Source organism: Dasypus novemcinctus, chromosome 26, assembly GCF_030445035.2.
Source record: "Dasypus novemcinctus isolate mDasNov1 chromosome 26, mDasNov1.1.hap2, whole genome shotgun sequence".
Classification (NCBI taxonomy): domain Eukaryota; kingdom Metazoa; phylum Chordata; class Mammalia; order Cingulata; family Dasypodidae; genus Dasypus; species Dasypus novemcinctus.
In genome coordinates this window covers 15,537,673-15,556,670 of record NC_080698.1, presented here as the reverse complement: position 1 = coordinate 15,556,670, position 18,998 = coordinate 15,537,673, and the positions used below count along the sequence as shown (strand labels likewise).

The following is an 18,998-nucleotide window of genomic DNA, read 5'->3' as shown; positions in this document are numbered from 1 at the left end:
GGCCAAGTCCGCTTCCCCATTGGACTCCTTTTATATGTCCGTGCTTGTGATCCCTTTGCCTACTTTTAAAAAATCTCCTTCTAACATAGGTTTTATGTGTTGAACTTGTAATTGGTTATATTTCTTAAATCGTTTTGGTAACCTGGAAGGTATATGAATGTGTGCTTATGAGGTTGAAAATACGTGCTGACTGCTGTTGAGCACAGACAGAAATGAAGTGATGAGGCTACCGTGCATTTGCTTGGCCCACAGGATGGGGCAGAGGGTGGATAGGATTGAATGTTCTCACCTGGTGAAGAGACTTAATGCAATGGTACATTTTTTTCTCCCATGGCTCATAGGTGGAAATCAAACTCCTCCTCCCAAAAATATGAGAGAGAAAGAAAAATGAGTGTGAGAGTGAGGAAGGAAGGGAGGGAAGGAGAGTTGTAGGAGGGAAGCATCATGCAAGAGAGAAGCTCAGAGCTTTCAATGCCTAGATGGTTAGCTCTCTCATTACATGAAAATATACACGGCACTTAAGTTTCTCTGACCCTCAATTTTCTTATCTGCAAAGGGGGGCAATAATTGCTACCTATTTCACTGGAGGATGGAGAGAGATAACATGCGGAAAATGCTTTAAGAATTGTAATGCAAGTTTCAAATGGAAATAATTTGTATTATTTCCCATAAAATGTCAGAATTCCAAACGTGCTGTCCATGAGACCTTTGAAACCTGTTTCTCCAGCTCTCATAAGCTGTCTGACTGGGCGGGGGGGAAGAGAGAGAGAAAAAAAAGCAAACGTCCTTGATTTTTTTTGGAGATGGGCCCAGAGAGATCTGACAGATATGGCTCTGTTTAGAGTTACAGTGACATTCCCTCTGTGACAAAGGTCCATCTGTCACCTCCCCTTGGATGGGACAGAAACAAGGCCAGGAGACTGTCTTACCTCATCATCGCAGCTGATGGAACATTTGCCATCCAGAGCGGCACACTGTGTGGGAAGGAGCAGGGGAAGACATGTTACTTGGACGTCCCAGCTCTGCTATGGCTGTCGCTTGGGCTTTTATAGCTGCCCCTTAGACAACCCCAAATTTCACCCAAAGAGAATGCTCTAAGATGAATCTTGCCCACCTTTCCTAAAAAAAAAACCAACGCCAGAGAGTAATATAAGATATACATAAAACAATATGCTTTAGGTCTTGTTCTTTTTCATCTATTTTAATTTGTGTCATCATTCAATATTGGTGATATCTTTTTAAGATCTCAAATATTGGTAACAAGGAAAACAATAATGTAATTATTTACTTTTACGTTAATTTTTCATTTATTATTTCCTTAAGTGTCTTAAATTAAGAAACATTTAGAATTGGGCATATGGAGGCAATTTATCAGTAGACATCTCTGCCAAATCATTTAACAAATATCACCAAGATTACTTAGTACAGAGAACATAGCAAAGAGAAAGCATGCTTGCCAGATTCTTCAAGGCAAAAGAGCCCGCCAACCAAAGGAGGCAGGTACATGCTAAAGCAACCTAACAATGCAGAAGTCTTCACAAGTATGGTAAAGAGGTTCTCAAATAAGCAGGCATCACAATGAGAGTAGGAGAAAATCACTATGAACATCTCCCTCAATATTTAAAGAACTGCTTCTCCTTTGGTAGGTCACTATCTTGATTTCACAATTAAAACTGTTCCTAGGAGCAAATTCCCTGCTTGCCCAGCACGTGGTGTTTAACATGCTGACAACCCTGTATTTTGCAGTGAAATAAAAGGTAACCTGAGTAGCCAGCAGTTCATTTTACAAACATTCATCGGAAATCTGGCACTTAAGGCTCCAGGTACCCAAACATGAACACCTGTATAATAACAGTGCCGCTAATACTTCAATATGCTGATTATAACTTACCTGTCTGCTGGCTGTCCAGAACTTCCTTTGGAAAAATTCAAGTTTCATCTGAATGCCTACAGCTGGGACAAATTATAAATAAAACAAGACATTAGAGACCCCTTTACACAATGACTTAAGTTCATCCTCGAAAATTATCCCTCACAGCAAGAAGCTGATATAAGGACATCAGATAAGAACACTTAAAAAATAAATTTACAGTGAAGCATACAACCAAGACATTTTATCTTTCAGGTAAGGAATTCTCAAGGTTGCTTGTACTCAGAGAACTAGAGTACTCAGAGAAGTAGAGAAGATTGCAGATGGCTCTTGGGAAACATATTACTAGCATGTTTCCAAAATTCATACCCCTGTGGTCCCTTCCCCTGGCCAACGTAAGCTTAAACAGGAATGAAAACCAAATGATGCTCAGATCACTGTATCTTCACAGTTCCTGTGTCAGCCATTATCGTATGAGCCTAAGTGTCTAAAACCAGTACTATGCTTGTGTTTTTGAGGCATAAAACTTGGAAAGCACTTGTCCTGAGGCTGGAATGGGAAGCCAGTCACTTTGCTGAGATGTGACCTAGTTTGTTCTTCTCTGCCGCGGGATTTCCAGTGAAATCATACAATTTTTTGTGAAAAGCCTCCATAAGCAATGCTGCATACTGGTGCTAGTGAGAGAAGTGGGAGGAGGGTTAAGAGAATGGTATGAAGTTTTGGAAAGTGGAAATATGATGGGTCCTCAGAACTACGATATGAACAAGCTCAAGGCCTCTCTCTCCACGAACGCTTTACAAAGTAACTCATGAAACCATTTCAGAAAGTGGACTGGTAAGGGCAAAAATCTCATCAGATGGTGGGAAAACTTTTGAAGAGTTGGAAAGACAGAATGAGACTATGTACGGAAAAAACTGGACTCCTGCTGGACACCAATCTCCCAGGGCAGTTTTTGCAAATCTCAGTCCCTGGCACACAACCTCCCCAATCTTTGTTGTATCAACATATCACCAGCATTATTTGTCTTTGCATATCACTTTTTTACTTAAATACAGACAATAACTTTAACCTAAGTAATAACACCCATTAAAAGAAACACCTAATCACCAAAAAGAAAACAAAAAGCTTGTTTATAGACTTTTTTTTTGTTTATTGTAGTAAAATATATATAATATAAAATTCACTCTTTTAACCATGTTAAAGTGTACAATTCGGTGACAGTCATATTCACAATGTTGTGCAACCATCACCATTATCTAATTCCAGAGATTTTTTATCACCCCAAAAGGAAACCCCAGGCCCATTAACCAGTTACTCCTGATTGCTGCCTTCCCTCCACCCCCCGTGACCACTAATTTACTCTCTGACTCTATGGATTTGCCTATTTGGGACATTTTGTATATAAGAAATCATGTAATATATGACCTTTTTTATCTGGTTTATTTCACTTAGCATAATGCCTTCCAAGGTGGATCTAGGTTGTAGCATGTACCAGCACTTCATTGCTTTTTTTGGCTAAATAATAATATTCCACTGAATTATCCATTCCTCAGCTGACAGAGGTGGTGGTTTAAAACCACAGAAAAATATGTTTTTATATCAAACCCATTCCTGTGGGTGTCAGCCCATTGCAAACAGAACCTTTTGATAAGGCTGCCTCAGTTAGGAGGGCGTGGCCACCTCAGTTCAGATGGGTCTTAATCCTATTACTGGAGTGAATCCTTTATTGATGTTATTAATTGGCTTTTAGGAGGTACCAGGGATTGAACCCAGGACCTTGTATATGGGAAACAGGCATGCAAACCACCCGCTCCCCTGGAGTGAATCCCTTCTAAGCAGAGTGAAATTCAGACAGAAAAACGCCCCAGAAAGTAAAAAGCTGAAATCAATGAAATCTGGAAGAGAAGGGAGAGGCAGGGAGAGGCCATCATGTGCATTGCCGTGTGATAAGCTAAGATTGAAGAATCTCTAGCAGCCTGCTCCAGAACGCCAGAGTCTTTGGAGAGAAAGCTTCCCCTTGATGCCCTGATTGGACTGAAAGCAAATAAATTCTCATTGCTTAACCCACCCATCTCACGGTATTTGCTGAAGCAGCCCAGGAGACTAAAACAGTGGGCATTGAGGTTAGGACCTTTTGTGAACAATGTTGCTGTGAACATGCATGGAGAAGTTTTTGTATGGACATCTGTTATCAAATTATTTTGTTTATGTATCTTGCAGTAGGACTGATGGGTCATATGGTTCTTCATGTTCTCTTGAAATCTTGCATTCCACCTCTTGGGGCCCCCCACTTGGATAATCATGGCTATGCTGCTTCAGGAAGTTCATGTACATCTTTGGCTGTTACCTTTATAACTCTAAAGCATTTCTACTTCCTAAAGAGGTTGTCAAAGCAAGGTATGAGGGCAAAGGTTAACTAGAGCATACACATTTGGACAGACTTACTCTCTGGATTTGAACTTAGAATTTCAGACTCTAGTTTACGACCAGAACTAACCATGGCTGCAACATGGAGAACTGGAATAGTCCCTGAACCATGCCATTTCAGTGCCCTGGATCCATCCAGCTCTGCCACAAATGCCCTTCTTCCTCTGGACCATAAGCTCACCAAGGTCCTCACTGTGCTGAGTACAAAGATGACCCATAAATGTGTACTTTAAAACAACAACAACAGCAACTTTCAAATGATATTACAGGGGAAGCGGACTTGGCCCAATGGATAGGGCATCTGCCTACCACAGGGGAGGTCTGCGGTTCAAATCCCGGGCCTCCTTGACCTGTGTGGAACTGGCCCATGCGCAGTGCTAATGCGCACAAGGACTGCCCTGCCACGCAGGGTTGTCGCCCATGTAGGGGAGCCCCACGCACAAGGAGCATGGCCCATAAGGATTGCTGCCCAGTGCGAAAGAAAGTGCAGCCTGCCCAAGAATGGCACCACACACAGGGAGAGCTGACACAGCAAGATGACACAACAAAAAGAAACACAGATTCCCGATGCCGCTGATAAGGATAGAAGCGGTCACAGAAGAACACACAGTGAATGGACACAGAGAGCAGACAACTGGGGGGGTGGGGCAGGAAGGGGAGAGAAATTTTAAAAAAACAAAAAACAAACAAACAAATGATATTATAGCCAGCATTACAGAAAAAGAGAAGTAACATCCATGTGATTTATAATCACACCCAAAACCAAGGGCTCCTCAGCAGGGCTCAACCTTGCCTCCATCAGAATCACCTGAGGAACTTCAAAGAAAAAAATACTAATGCTTGGGTAACCTCCCCATCTCCACCAAGATGAATTAAATCAGAATGTCTGGGAGTGGGGCCCAGGCATGGTTATATTTTTTAAGTGCCCAAGAAACTCTAATGTGCAGCCAAGGCTGAGGACCATTGCTCTAGTCTACAGTTTTTAGGAAATTGGCAGTCAAGGACCTACTGTGATGTGGGCCCCCTGGTCAGGCTACAACATGCTGCACCTTCTTGCCCTAAAGAAAATTTCAGACAATTCTCAGGGGAAGCTGAGCTTAAGGTCTGAGGGCTGCTTACTGCCTTTTCAAATAAATCTTATCTTCCAAAATGCCTGACATTTCATTTCCGTGTTGGGAATGAGCCAACCAAGGAACCTGTGATGCCACGATGCTTGCAGGATTTTAGTCAGATGCACTGCAGGCAGAGAGGGGGTGCCTGCCTTTGTAATCAAGAAGGGGCTTGGATCCAGTATCTTTGGTTTTACCAGAGACAGGGAGGAGTCAGCAGAAAAATGATTTCAGAGCAAAGGACTTCAAAATTGTGACATCTAAACACTGATACCTAAGAGGAACCAAGATGGTGGAAAATAAATTTGTCTGTCTCTCTCTCTCTGTGAATTTCAGTTCTATCAATGCACCTCCCCTTCTTCTTTTCTCTTGAAACAGCCTTCCCCACACTGGGAGTCAGAGAGTAATTCTGAGGCCACCTCTCAGGCCAAGGTCAACAGCTGTGGCAGGCTGTGAGGCCTGCAGAAAAAAAGCAGAAGTTTCTCTGAAAGAATCACCCCATGGTGACCTTTCCACGGTGTTTCGAGTTCTGACAGCCCAGAGCTTCCCCTGACCCATCCATCATCCACTGAGTTCCTCCATCAGAAAGGGCTTCCCCTCTGCTACCCCTGCTCTTTCTGAGTGCCCCTCTCACCCTCTGATGGAGCCTCTGTGTTCACCTTCCTAATGAAGCTAGCTGCTCCCTCCTGGGTGTTTATCCATTGCACATATTTGGAGACTGCTATCATCTGCCCCTTTTGGTCCTGTACCCCAGCTCCTCGCAGCGCTTTAATCTTTCCTCATGAGTCAGTCTCTCCATCCCATTAATCATGCAGGCGGCTTCTCTCTGATCTCTCTCCAGCAGGCTGCATCCTCTCCCTGGTCCTGATGTCCCAAACTAGACACCGCTTCCCTGGCTCCTCCCCTCACTCCTGTCTGGGACATGAGGCTGTTGCCAAAGGGCTCCCAGACAGCCTGGCTGCAATTGGTCTGCTCTGTTTTGACCTGGTTGTGGCTTCTGCCGGCTATTTCCCAACCTCGTCTTCTAGCAACTCTGGCCTCTGGCTTCCCATAGCATTTCTGGGGTCACAATAATTTTACCTACAAATTAATATACTTCTCTTTGATCCAAAGATGCTCAGTTAATCCCATTGGTGGGTCAACTTCATGACCATTTGTTCAATGGTCTTCTCTGTGTCAAGCTCTAATCTGAGTACTAATGGAAGGTTAAGATATGGAGGGCAACTCAGAGGAGAAGTAAGAACCAAGGAAAGATGTCAATTCAAATGGAAGAAACAGCATAGGCAAAGGGATGGAGCTTTTATAAAGACCACTGTGTGCCTTGAGGCTCAAAAAGAATGGGAGAAGGGGATCTGCTAGTGTAGGGTGAGGTCAAATGATAGAAGGTCTTTAATGTCAAGTCAAGGCATCTGAAGAACATCCTGTAGGCCAGGCATCTGCACACTGTGACCTGTGGACCAAATCCAGCCTCTTGGTATATTAAGCTTTACTGGGACATAGACACACTCATTTGTGTACATACTGTCTGTGTTGCTTTTGCACTATGACGGCAGATTTGAGTTAACTGCAAAAGAGAACGCATGGCTCACAAAGCCTAACATAGTCACCATCTGGTCCTTTTTCAGGAAAGTTTGCTATAACTTCTGCTAAAGGCAACGAGTAGTCATCGAAGGTTTTTAAGCAAAGAAGGGGCAGGATCATATCTATACTTTAGGAAATCCACACTGAAAGCCTTGCAGAGGAAGCACTAGGTAAAGGGCTTCTTGGTCAGTGCAAGATGGGAAGAATAAGATAAGCTCGGCAGCCAAAGTCAGTAGATGGTTAATTCTCTCTTAGCATGAAAATGAAATGCAAACACACATACAAATAAAGCAAAAAACAAAAACAAGACCCCCCCCCCCAAAAAAAAACAAAAAACAAAAAAACCCTCAAAGAATGTTTAAGAGTATCCTATGGCCAGTTCTATTCAGAAAAACAAATATAAATAGCTTCCACAAATGGAAATTTACCTTCCTTTTGCTAACTTTCCTTGTTTTGTTCCACATTTATATTTTTTTTCTTTTTCATCCTTTATCAGAGAAAACATTATTACTTCAGCAAGTCCTGCTTGCTCCTCATCTCTCAAATGGACCCTGAGATATCTGCATGCTCATCTATTCTGTTCTTTCAACATTTCAAACCATAATGATATATTCTGATTCAAGGCAGTTGTGCTAATTTAATAAGGAAAATAGGGACAGAAAATGCTTTAGTGAATCCCAAGTCCCAAGGAGAGTGTGTAGACAATAAAAACAACATTCCTGGAATTTGAAATTTTTGAGACAGTCCTTGAAAATCATCAGCATGTTTCTCCTGGAGTTGGACGCACTCCTCCCTTCCATTTGGTTGCAAGTGTTCCAGGGTTCCCTGATAGGAATCTGCGTGGCACAGACAGACATAGAGTCCCTTTTGTGTACTCCCAGTCCACGGTATACTGTGATCTAGGCCAGTCCTTATAAATGACAATCCAGTAAGGAAGAGAGTTGTACAGGATTAAAACAGTACCTTATTTACTTCCCAAGAATGGAAGAGACCCAGAGAAAATTGTTGTCCTGTGGGAGTCTTCCCAACATGCCAACCTTGGTTGAGTCTCCTAGGACAGTGACCCCAAGATACTGGGATGGGCTTGGGAAAGCAGCAAAAACAGCAGATCACTTCATTGTCATGAGAATGGCCATCCCAGAATACCTTCCCATGAAATAGTCAGGTCCTTCAAGCACTGACATCTCTTTTAAAAGTGCATGGCTTACATGATTATTGATGTAATTCCCCCTGGTAGACATTCAGCTTATACAGACCACAGACGTTCAGGCAAGCATCTTCCTTCCAACTTCTCCCTTCCAGACTGCCTTGTCTCAACCTTCTAACTTCCTTCCTAGCTACTTTCCCCCTTCCTTCTTCCTTTTCTCCATTCCTCTCTCCCTCCTTTGCATGTTTATGTGCTAGGTGGTGGGTGCACTGGGGTGAAGACAGAGGAATGCAACAAGGTGGAGGGCAGTCATGTCACTGAAGAGAGGTTTGCACTTTCAACATGCTCAGAGCTGACCATGATGAGCAAAGGGCATCATCCAAACACCATGAGTTTGTAGAATGCCAATGGTCAACGCACTTGCATCTGGAGAAAGGCAGCAGACAGACCTCAAAAGCTCTGATCTTGTGCTATCCAAATAGAATGACCACTAGCCACACGTGTCTATTTCAATCTAAATTAAATAGAATGAAGTAAAGTTAATAATTTAGTTCTCCAATTGCATTAACCACATTTCTAGAGCTCAACAGCCATGTGGGGTTGTTACTGTACTGAACAGCACAGACTTAGAAGGTTCCCATCACTGCAGAGAGTTCTGTTGAACAATACTGCTGGTCAGTGATCATGGGAGGGTTAGAAAGGACTAGATGGTGAGCTGCACAGAGCGGACCTGGATGCTGGCTCTGCCCTCCTTATGGAAAGGTAGAGCTCTCCATAGACCTGTCCATGCTACCTGCTCCACTGAGGTAGAAGAAACAAGGATGACTTAGGTATGGAGGGTTTAGATCAGATAGGGCCGCTAAGGAGAAGAACCTGGATTTGTAAGGGGAAGTTGGTAATTAGTTTGAAAGAAATCCAAAGAAATCAATGCAATATGCTCAATGTGGCTACCACCCCCAAGATTTATTTATTTTGCTTTATAAAATTTGAGAATACAAATTACATTTCCAGTGCTATTATATTCAAATGCATTCAAGATGAAATCATGCAGGCATCTCATATCACGTTAATGGACATGCATACAAGTGTAATATGAAACTCACTAAATAACAATGTTACATGTAAAATTAGAAATAAAATAACATTTTCATATTGTATTCATTTAGAAATAATTTTCTGTGGGCTTGGCCTCAACTTGCAACATACCCTAGGAGCATAAATCTGGTTTGTAAAATAGTACACACCATGGCCAGCACACAAACACCCTACTTCCACTTGCCTAATCTCCCAGTCATGCACATATAGCCACATCTACACAGATAGATCATCGAAAAGAGAGAAAAACAGTTCTCCCACCTTCAAAGGGCAACAATGAATTATAACCAGGAAACTTTTTATCAGAACTGATTGTGAATCCTGTTTCTCAGACTACTACTATATGCCCTTGAGCATCTCGCTCGATTTCTCTGTCTCTGCAGAGAGATTCATGCTTGCTCTAGCTTCCAAAGAGAAGCACTGTGGACCAGTGCTAAATGATGCTAAATAAAGAATGTGTATTAAAATGCTCTAAAAGATGGCTAGTGTTATAGACATTCAATTTATTATTGTTACCTGAGCTTGTATTCTTTATTCTTGTATTTCATGGTCAAGCTTATCTTTCATGCTAACATGCTGAGACTGAGCAGAAAAATTCATCCATGATAAATCCAAACTGCCCCCCACTAGGAATATTCTTCAGGGTGCAATATCGGCAGCAAAACACTTTACAAAATCTTGACACCAAAGTTGGGGGGCAAAGACCACATCAGCACAGGCAAAATGAAGCAGAAGACAGAAGCCAACGATGCTCTTTCAGCTGAGTGAGCTCTTAGAAAGATTTTTTTCCCTTTAGGAGTAATGAAAGATGCCCTCCCCCATTCAAACCCCGTCACCTTCTGGGACTGTGGTCATTTATATGCACTCAGGTCAAGGCCAGACAGAATCCAAGAGTGTCACCATCCCCAACACTGGTGCCGTCAGCGCCACACGTGCTCATTAGCTGCAAAGCCTCTCAACTGCCTGGCTAATGCTGGCAGCAAGGGACAACCGTCATTTCATCCCATGCACACAGAGAAACAGAGCTAAGGCATCCCAAGCTGCCCTGCTCTGGCTTGGGCCACAAACAGAAGAGTTTTCTTCTAAGAGGTTCCAATCTGTGGGCAGGGATCTGGTAGCAAATAGCTCCTTTATTCATGAAACTAAAACTTATAATAAGTAAATAATAAATAAAATACCCAGTAAGGATTTTTCCATGTATTTCCTTTCTTAAGCATGGAACAAGTTTTCTTAAAACCAACATTCTACAAATAAATGCTTGTCAAATGTTCTTTCATCCAGAAAATCAGCCTCCTTACTGGCCATATTTCTCAAGCAGGGTGGTGGCTTTTTTACGAGGCTGGGTTAATATCCCCTACACCGGCCTCAGCTCCCCGTTGTCGGAGTCCCTGAGTTTTCATTTCATTGTGCACAATGACAGAGATTGCTAACAGTGAGAGCAGCAAGGCCTGGCACATTTGGAACCCAACTTGCCTTAATCAACGGTCAAATGTAATGGCTGTTAGCCAAGCTACATTTGTTTAAATGTTTTCTTCTGTTTGTTTTCAAACTAGTTAATTGAAAGTAGAACCAACAATGAATCTGAATGTCACTTTTTTGGATGCTTTTGCGACTCACCCATGGCTTGGACTAAGGCCACTGTTCAGGAGCACAGCAGCGAAGAGCTCTGACCTTCTTTACGTCCCATATGAGGCTGTCCCTGCTAATGTCCAGGACGCAGGACTCACCACATGAGTAACAATTTAAAACCGTAAAGTGAATTAGGACATAGCTCATCTGTTAAGTATTTCATGTGAAAGTTTTAATGAATTGCATGATGGAATGTTGGACAAAAAAGACAGCTGAAGCCCTGGGACTGATTTGGGCAAAACTGAGACCAGAGTTTTCTCGTGAGGATGAGGAGGAAGCGAAGGCAGCTGCGTTCACGTCCCCCTGGGTGTCAGGCTGGCAGAGCCGAAGGCTTTCTGTAAAGATTATAGGGGAGGGAGCACGATCAACAGCAACCTTTTGAAAATCTTTAGATCAAAGAAGTATTGGGTTATTTTAATCTTGGTAAAGCCTGAACATTAATCTCCAAAGTGCGGTATTATTGCAGAAATTAGGAAAAGAAAAAATTTCTCACAACAGCAGACACACCTCATATTTTTGTCTATGCCAAGTGGAGAAATACAATGATAAAAGGGAGGAGGCATTTTAAATATAACCCTCCAACTGATTGCATATTTCACTTCTGAAGTATTCCCTGTGGTATGGGGGAGAGGGGTAATCTTTTTTATACACCCTTTTAAATAACAAAGGGCTGCATGATAGATGTGTGTGGTGAGAGACAGGGAGGGGAAACGCTCACGTTATCACTCGATTGACAACAGATTAGGAGGTTTTCTTTGAAGACTCGCCTGTTTTAATCTGGAGCCATCCCCACCTACGGCTTCTGACTGGCTTTTGGGATGGTGTGTAGGAAGGCATAATCTGTTTGCCCACACGTTTCTTTCATAATCACTTTGTTTTTGTCCTGTCAGAGCTTCTTTGGAACAGTTACCTTTGATACAGTATAATAAATGACAATTATGAATGTTTCCCCTCTTTGGGTTCTAATTACTTGACCGGATCAACGTTGGAAAGAATTAGCAGGGCCATGGAATGGAATAATAATTTTCTTTTCACCCCTGAAGAAATCTGGAAGCATTTTTCCAGACTTCCATCTGAAGAAACCTGTATTCCCTCAGCTTTCCAAGGCCACTGAAACTGGCATCAAATAGTTTTTAGTCAGATCATTTTATGCTCACAGAACTCAATAATATTATTTCAATGAAGTTTTTAAGCCAATACATTCTTATAGTCAATTCCCAATCCTTCAACCTTTCAGAAGAAAACATTTAAGCCTCAGGTTTCATTGTATTTTAATCAGGGTTGTGCAAATCAATGTCCATTAAGGAAATTATAAACTTTCAAATTATAGCTCCCTAGTTAATAATTTCATATTAGGCCACCACCTAATAACAGTTACCAAAGAAATTATTAAAAAAAAATTGGGGGTCAAATTTCCAAACATTTCAAAACCCATAATAGAGTGGCCACATATATTTTCCAAACACCTCTGAGTTGGATGTTTATAGCTGTATTTAATGCAAAGCAAATATTAACTGTATCTAATGCAAGCAAGCACAGATATCCTTGTGTTGTAGCTAATGGAGCCGGATGTTTCCAGATAGATTTCAGGGCACAGAGAAGGAAAGGAATTTTCTAAGCACACCTAGCTCACTGGAGGGGAGCCCAAGTTCATTCCAAAACTCCAAACTCAAAATCCCTCTAGGGTTGGGTGAGAAGTGTGGTCAATTAGATCTCACCCTATGCCTGGTGTAAAGGCAACAGCTCAGCTCAGCTCAGCTGGTACCTTGTGGGACACATGGTCTTGATGTTGCAAGATATTTTGATGCTCCTAAAGAAGCTGAAAATCTAGATTTTAATAGATAGGCAGTTCATTTTTAAAAATTTGCAGCACTCAGGGTTGCCAGATAAAATGATTTCACTTGCTAAATCTGGCAACTATATGTTGAGGGTCCCATAGAACATCTCCAGGTTGCCAGCAGTGACTACTGTAGCATGCTTTGCCCTGGGAGTGTGAAGAAAGCTTGTAGCTTGACCATCGATTCTAAGAACCAAGGTCACTATATCAATATGGCTTTCTCGATTACTAGAAAATTCTTGCCCAGAAAGGTGAGTTTATAAGTAGGTAAAAATACTTCATGGATTGCTCGAGAAAATTCCCCTAAATCTGAACAGTAGATTGATCAAATCTCTTTTCAGGACAATAGATGGCTCAACTAGGGAAGATGCTCACTTATCAAACAATTATCGATTTATCAAAATGCCAGTTTCTCCCATCGAAAGCTCTGTCATAAGCCACTCAAGCCCAGAACCCAAAACCCTGAAAATATTGCCCTGAACTTCCCTTTCGGAGGCACAGCTAAGACTCTGTCAAGGTGGTATTCTTCTTTGCTACAGTAGGGAATAAACCGGCTTGGCTTGATCCATAGATTATTCAGACAGTCTTTCTGTCAGCAATTGAAACCTGCTTTATTTTTCTTGCTAGAATTTATCAATATTTGACATGGCTATGTATTATATATATATTGCGCCTCATCCTCACCTGACTAGACGTAAGCTCCTTGATGGCAGAGGCTGTTTTGTTTACTGCTGTATCCCCTGTACCTAGAAAGGTGCCGAACACAGGCAGGTAGTTGTAACTAAATGTGGAATGAATGACTGGATGGTTGGATGTCCTGTTGATGTCAATGTACATTTGCTAATCAGGTTACTTAGAAAGTATGTGAGATGTGAACAGAAATGTGCTTTGGAACTATTCACAGGGGAAAGTGTGGGCTGCATAGCTTGTGTAAGTGGGACTGTTTAGGAATTGAGAGGGTTCAGCCATCCAGGTGAGAGATAATGGACTTGTAGGACCAAGTAAGGGGTTCTGGGGATAGAGGTGTGGTTTTGTTTCCAAACCTTAATGACTGGGGGAATTATGGACCCCTGATTTTTTTCAATAGGCATGCCACTTTCAGCTCATCTACATCTTGCCAGATTCTGATACTGCCCACCTCCCCCCAACCTCAAGGCTGTATCATTTGAACTTGGTAAATTGCATCATGTTTTACTTTTGCTTCCAAGTAAATCATTTCATGAAATGTTTTCCTGTTCATCAGACACATCTACAAACTACATAAGACATATTCCATGATGAAAATTATTTTATAAATTAGGACATAGGAAGAATATCACATAATAATAGAAGTATTAACAGTAATTAATACAATTTATTAAGCCCCCTACTATGTGCTAGGTGCCCTGCTGCAAGCTTACTTTATTGCTAATCCTCACCACACCTTGCAACAGTGGGTATTTCTCCTACTAACACTTTACATATGAGAAGACTGAGGATCAGAGAAGTAAGTTATGGGCTTAAAGTCTCCCTGCTAAGAAGTGATTTTCACCCTTATTGTCACCTCATGGAGCAAAGTCAAAGAAGTTTCCACACCTATGAGTTCCAGCACCCTGTAGGTGTTTTGTCAAGTAAAATGAAGACTGGATGTATCAGAGTAAGTCATATGTCTTTATCTAGACAACCCAAAATATTTGTATCAATTATCTGAATATTCAAGTTAGTTCTATCATTTCCAGGTACTGATGACTGATTTGTTTAGGTGACTGGGGCATTACCTTAGGATTACTCTGGGAGCACATCACCTTACCTGGAGGGAGAGTTAGGGACGTCTTTATTAAAGAGATGAGAGTCTCTTTATGAGTAAGAATTCATGACAACCTATGACCAGGCGAAGAGGGAGGCAGGGAAGGCATTTCAGGCTACCTGCAAAATCCTAAGCTGGGAATGATCTTAGAGAGTCTGAAAATCTCCAAGACCACCTGTGTGCCTGATGCAAGCCAAGAAGCTGAACTTCCCGAGCCTTTATAAGACAACCACCAGGAATAAGGAAGTAGTTCAAGACCATCGTTTTCCAATCTTTATCCTGCATCTCCATTTCATTTAATATGTCTCACCAGAAATAGCTGGTGGAAGACTGTGTGCTTTTGAGTGTGCTCTTGTAAAGAGGCAGCCTGGGAAGGCAAACCCAGCATGCCGATGGGCCTGGGTCCCTCTGGCCATCTCGATACCCATTCCAAACACTTGGGTGGCAGTTGTGTACAGCTTTAGCAGACCTGGTCCAAGGCAAAGGCTCCCAGAACAGCTACACACAAGGTGATTATGAGTGGAGAGGGAGAAGGGGAACAGGACAGACAGCACTTTGGAGTAACCAAGAAGCAATTTTTCTCCCCAATGTCTTAGAATCTCGGGGTCTCAGAATATTTGAGAATCAGCCTTGGGCAGTTTTGTCCCATAATCAGGCAGATATTGAGGATGGAAAAGCCATTTTCTGTCATTAAGTCATGGCTCCCAAACATGTGCTGGTCAACACCTGATTTTCTCATCTGGGTTCCTGAAAAGGCTTTCGGAACAGGTACGCCGTTCAGATCTGGTCAGGATGGAGTGTGGGGACAGCCGGCAGTGGCTTTCTTTCCTGATTTGGTAGGGAAGTCCAAATCCTTCTCAGCAGGGCCTCTCAGAGCCTCTCTACAGATGGAGGCCTCAAGGATGAGCCAGGCTGTTGGGCCTCAATAACTTTCAAGTCACTCCTTTATCCATTCCTAAAGATTCCCTGAGGATATTTGGTGCTCGATAGGCATTCAACAAAGGCTGGATAAATTAATGAAGGAGATGGACTTTGTTCCAGGCACTAGGTAGTTAACTAGTGGCCTCTCATGCTTCTGTGAGGGATAATAGTTTGAAACTCAACTGTTACCAACATTTTTCTTCCCAGACTTTCCTGGCACCCCCTGGCGCTTCTCCATTCCCTCAGCTAAAGCATTCCATGCTTAAGGCCTCAGGGAAGGGAGGATTTAGAGAAACTCAGAGAACAAAGGAGTAAATTGGATTTTTGAATCTCAAATGCAGCGACCCTGAAGAATCTCAAAGCAGGAGGGAAAATGTGGGAATAGCCTGGGCCTGTTCCTCTTCTCTCCTCCATGCCCCCAGCCCTCTAAAAAGAAAATATGAGGAAGAGAATCCAAGGAAAACAAAGTTGCGGGCAGGACCCAAGGCAGACCTGTGCCCTCAGGGACCTGCAGGTCAGACAGCCTTCCCTGCTCCCCTCCTGGGGGTCAGAACCCAAGGTCCAGGCAGGGACTCCAGGAGCAGATATTTCTTGGAGGGTTTACTCACCCCCCTCACACTCCTCTCAAGCCTGGCTGGGGAGCAGCAGAACACCCAAGCGCCTCCTCTTCTGGCCCCAGTCAAAAGAGCTGCTGGGTGATCCCCTCCGGTCGGGCGAGGCAGCCTCGCAGAGCCCCCAGCTGCCGAAGGGTCCCTGCCGGGCAGGAGTGTGGGAGGGAGGCCAGGGCTGCCCACCCTAAGGTGGTCTTCGGTTGGAAGGAGGAGACCCTGGCACTGACCCATGCATGGACTGATGACAGAATCCAGGAATGACTCAGGTGAACCCATGATTAAATGTCCAACCCGCCCTTTCTGCCTCAGGTAAGCCCTGAGGGAAAGAGGGAAGAGACACTAAATTCCAACTTACTAGGATAATCGAGGCTTCTGACAGAAATTTAAGCATAGTTTTAAGCAAAAAGCTGCAATTGTTGCACACCTGAAATGTGCAGACCACAATTCGCAGCCCCTGCTGGTTAATGACCCAAGAAGACAAACGACAGAGCACCTAAAAGTAGATGTCCTCAGGATCCAGTGGGATACCAAGTCTGAAGCCTTTCCCCAGGTCCATGCAGGGCAGGTCCTGGAGAAGGAACGTGGGGCTCTGGGCACTGAGCTCCAGCCCTTCAATGATTCAAACAGCTGCCAGGAGCCCTCCGCCTGCAAAGGCGGGTGTGGGCAGCTCCCTGAGGTTGTTGCTTCTCTGCTGGTGCGGGCAGGGGTTGGTGGGGTGGTACAGCAGGTACAACAGCTTAGCAATGACCTCCTCCCCTGCTCCATCGAAACTGAGCCTTTCAACAAGTACGAAACTCACTAGACGGAAGGGAGCACGGATTTTCAGGTATCACAAGAAGTGGCACTAGGAACTTGGAGTCCTCCGAGGCCCCCTGAAACTGTGGTGACCTGTGCCTCTTCTTTCCCCAAGCACGGACAATCTGACCGCCATGTGCAGGGGTCTCCATGTGACCTTGTGATCTTGGCCCAGTCTTGTGCTTAGAAAATTTCATGTGTCCCACCTGTCACAGAGGTCTCACCTAGGTCACTAGGCCCCCCAAAATTTTGGTAGTTTCTTGCTTTCTTTCTTATGTCTGTTTCCATATACTTATGGCTGGTTTGGAAAATGTCAAAGGAACTTGTATATGAGTCTGCCAGTCTCATATACAAGCAATATGTCTTCTGAGTCAGTTTCCTCATCTGTAAAATGGGAATAGGAATCATATACACCTTCTAGGCTTTTTGTGAGAATTCAATAAGGTAAGGTATGTCATGAGCCTAGCACAGTGCCAGACATGTAACATAGCCAAGAAATGTCTTGACATTTACATACACACAATAACAGCTATGGATATTTTATATATATATATATATATATGCATTACTTCTCATGATACAAGGGAAATAGCATTAATTGAGGGCCCGCTCTGGTCCAGACACCAGACCTGCATCATCCCCATTAACTCTTCAGCAATCTCATGGGGGATAAAATGTTTAAAGGATAAGGTACAAAAAAAAAAAAAAAAGAGATAAGATACAGGTCAGTTAAGTGAGTTATCCAAGACCACACAGCTGCTAGAGCTCAGTGGAACTGGGATATGAGCATTCACACCTGACTCAGGAGTCTCTGCCGCTTCCCTTCCCCACCCTCCCCCATGGTTCTCCATGGGGTGCATTGCCCACCACAGGGCTGCTTGGAAGTCTGAGTGATGTTTTTCATTGCCACAGTCACTGGAAGATGCTCCTGGGCTCAGCCCCCACGGGCATGTCCTACAGTTCCTGGGTTGTCGGTCCCTACCTGCCCCAAGTGCTCTGCCTGGTACTAAAGTGCTTGGAAGGCAGGGCCCAGGTCTGGGCCTCGACCAAATACAAAATACACTGTGCACAAGGAATTTGCTAGAGCTCTAACTGCAGTGCTGGGAGACAGGGAGCGGGAGCGTTTTGCCTGGAGCCTCACTATTTCAGGTAACCCGGTCAGCAAAGGCAGCAGAGTTTGTGGCTGAGATGTCCACAGAGCATGCATGGCATTTAGGAGAGTCCCTGTGTAAGCGCAAGCTTCTGGCTGCATCATTCTCTCTCCCTGTAGCTGTGCCCAAATTTCTAAATTCAGACACACACACACATATATTATCCTACGACAAACTGCACTAATTTTATTTCTTAATATTATACTTGGTGTATTTGGTAGCCTTTTTTTTTTTTAACAAGCTATATTTTTGTGAATTTTGTTTGAGGATAGTAAAGGGTACATTACAAAATTTTATAAAGAGGCGGCCTTGGGTGAAACAGGACCAAGAACAGCCCTGCCTTCAGTTGCGCTCTGCCGCTGAATCCAGTGACTTACCCCTCCCATTCCATCCTCTTCTCTCCCCTCCCCCCATTTGCCTGTCCCCTCCCCTTGTCTTGCCTTGAAAGCATAGATTTGGCTCAGCCAAACCTCACAAGTCGCCATGGCTTCCTCTGTGCTTCCTTTTCCGTTTATTTTGGCCCTGATTAAGGTGCAAGATATTGGTATCTGAGGCTTTGCTCAACTGATGGATTTCCCATCTCAGAGCAAAGCAGCAAAGGAACAGCTTCTTTGGTGCTTAGAGAATGAGGTCCTAGATAAGGAAACTGCTAGGGCCTGGAGCTGGGCAGGGCAGCTCTGCAGTTGGTGCATTTTCATTTATCAAGCAGTATTGTCTGTGAATTCCAGGCAGGCTGTGAAAAAGTACTGGTACAGAGCCTTGCATACTGTTTTGTTTTGTTTCTTTCCTTGCACCAAGCATCTTAATTATAATTATTGTCAGCACTTATGTCACTGCCTTGGGAGATGAAGAGGGAAGAAGGGAACACTCCACAATTGCACAGCACACACCAGGTCTCTAAAATGGAGGGGGTGGGGAATGCAGAGAGTAAAAGAGCAAGGGAACAGGGCCCCCAGTGGATTAAAAGGGGCCTTTGTAGTGCCTGCATCTGTACATTAAAATAAATCTCTCCTAGCACTAAAATAACATCTACATTCAT

General features: G+C 43.4%; 1 protein-coding gene across 2 annotated transcripts in view; it reads right to left on the bottom strand.

Moving 5' to 3' along the window:
- CACNA2D3 (calcium voltage-gated channel auxiliary subunit alpha2delta 3) overlaps positions 1-18,998 on the bottom strand; it is a 933,078-nt gene that overhangs the window by 121,042 nt on the left and 793,038 nt on the right. For both annotated transcript variants that reach the window (XM_058288134.2, XM_058288135.2), the window contains 2 exons: positions 1,892-1,953; positions 930-974 (listed from right to left, as the gene is read on the bottom strand). In XM_058288134.2, coding sequence (XP_058144117.1) covers positions 930-974; positions 1,892-1,953 — 107 coding nt within the window. The remainder of the gene's footprint in view (positions 1-929; positions 975-1,891; positions 1,954-18,998) is intronic.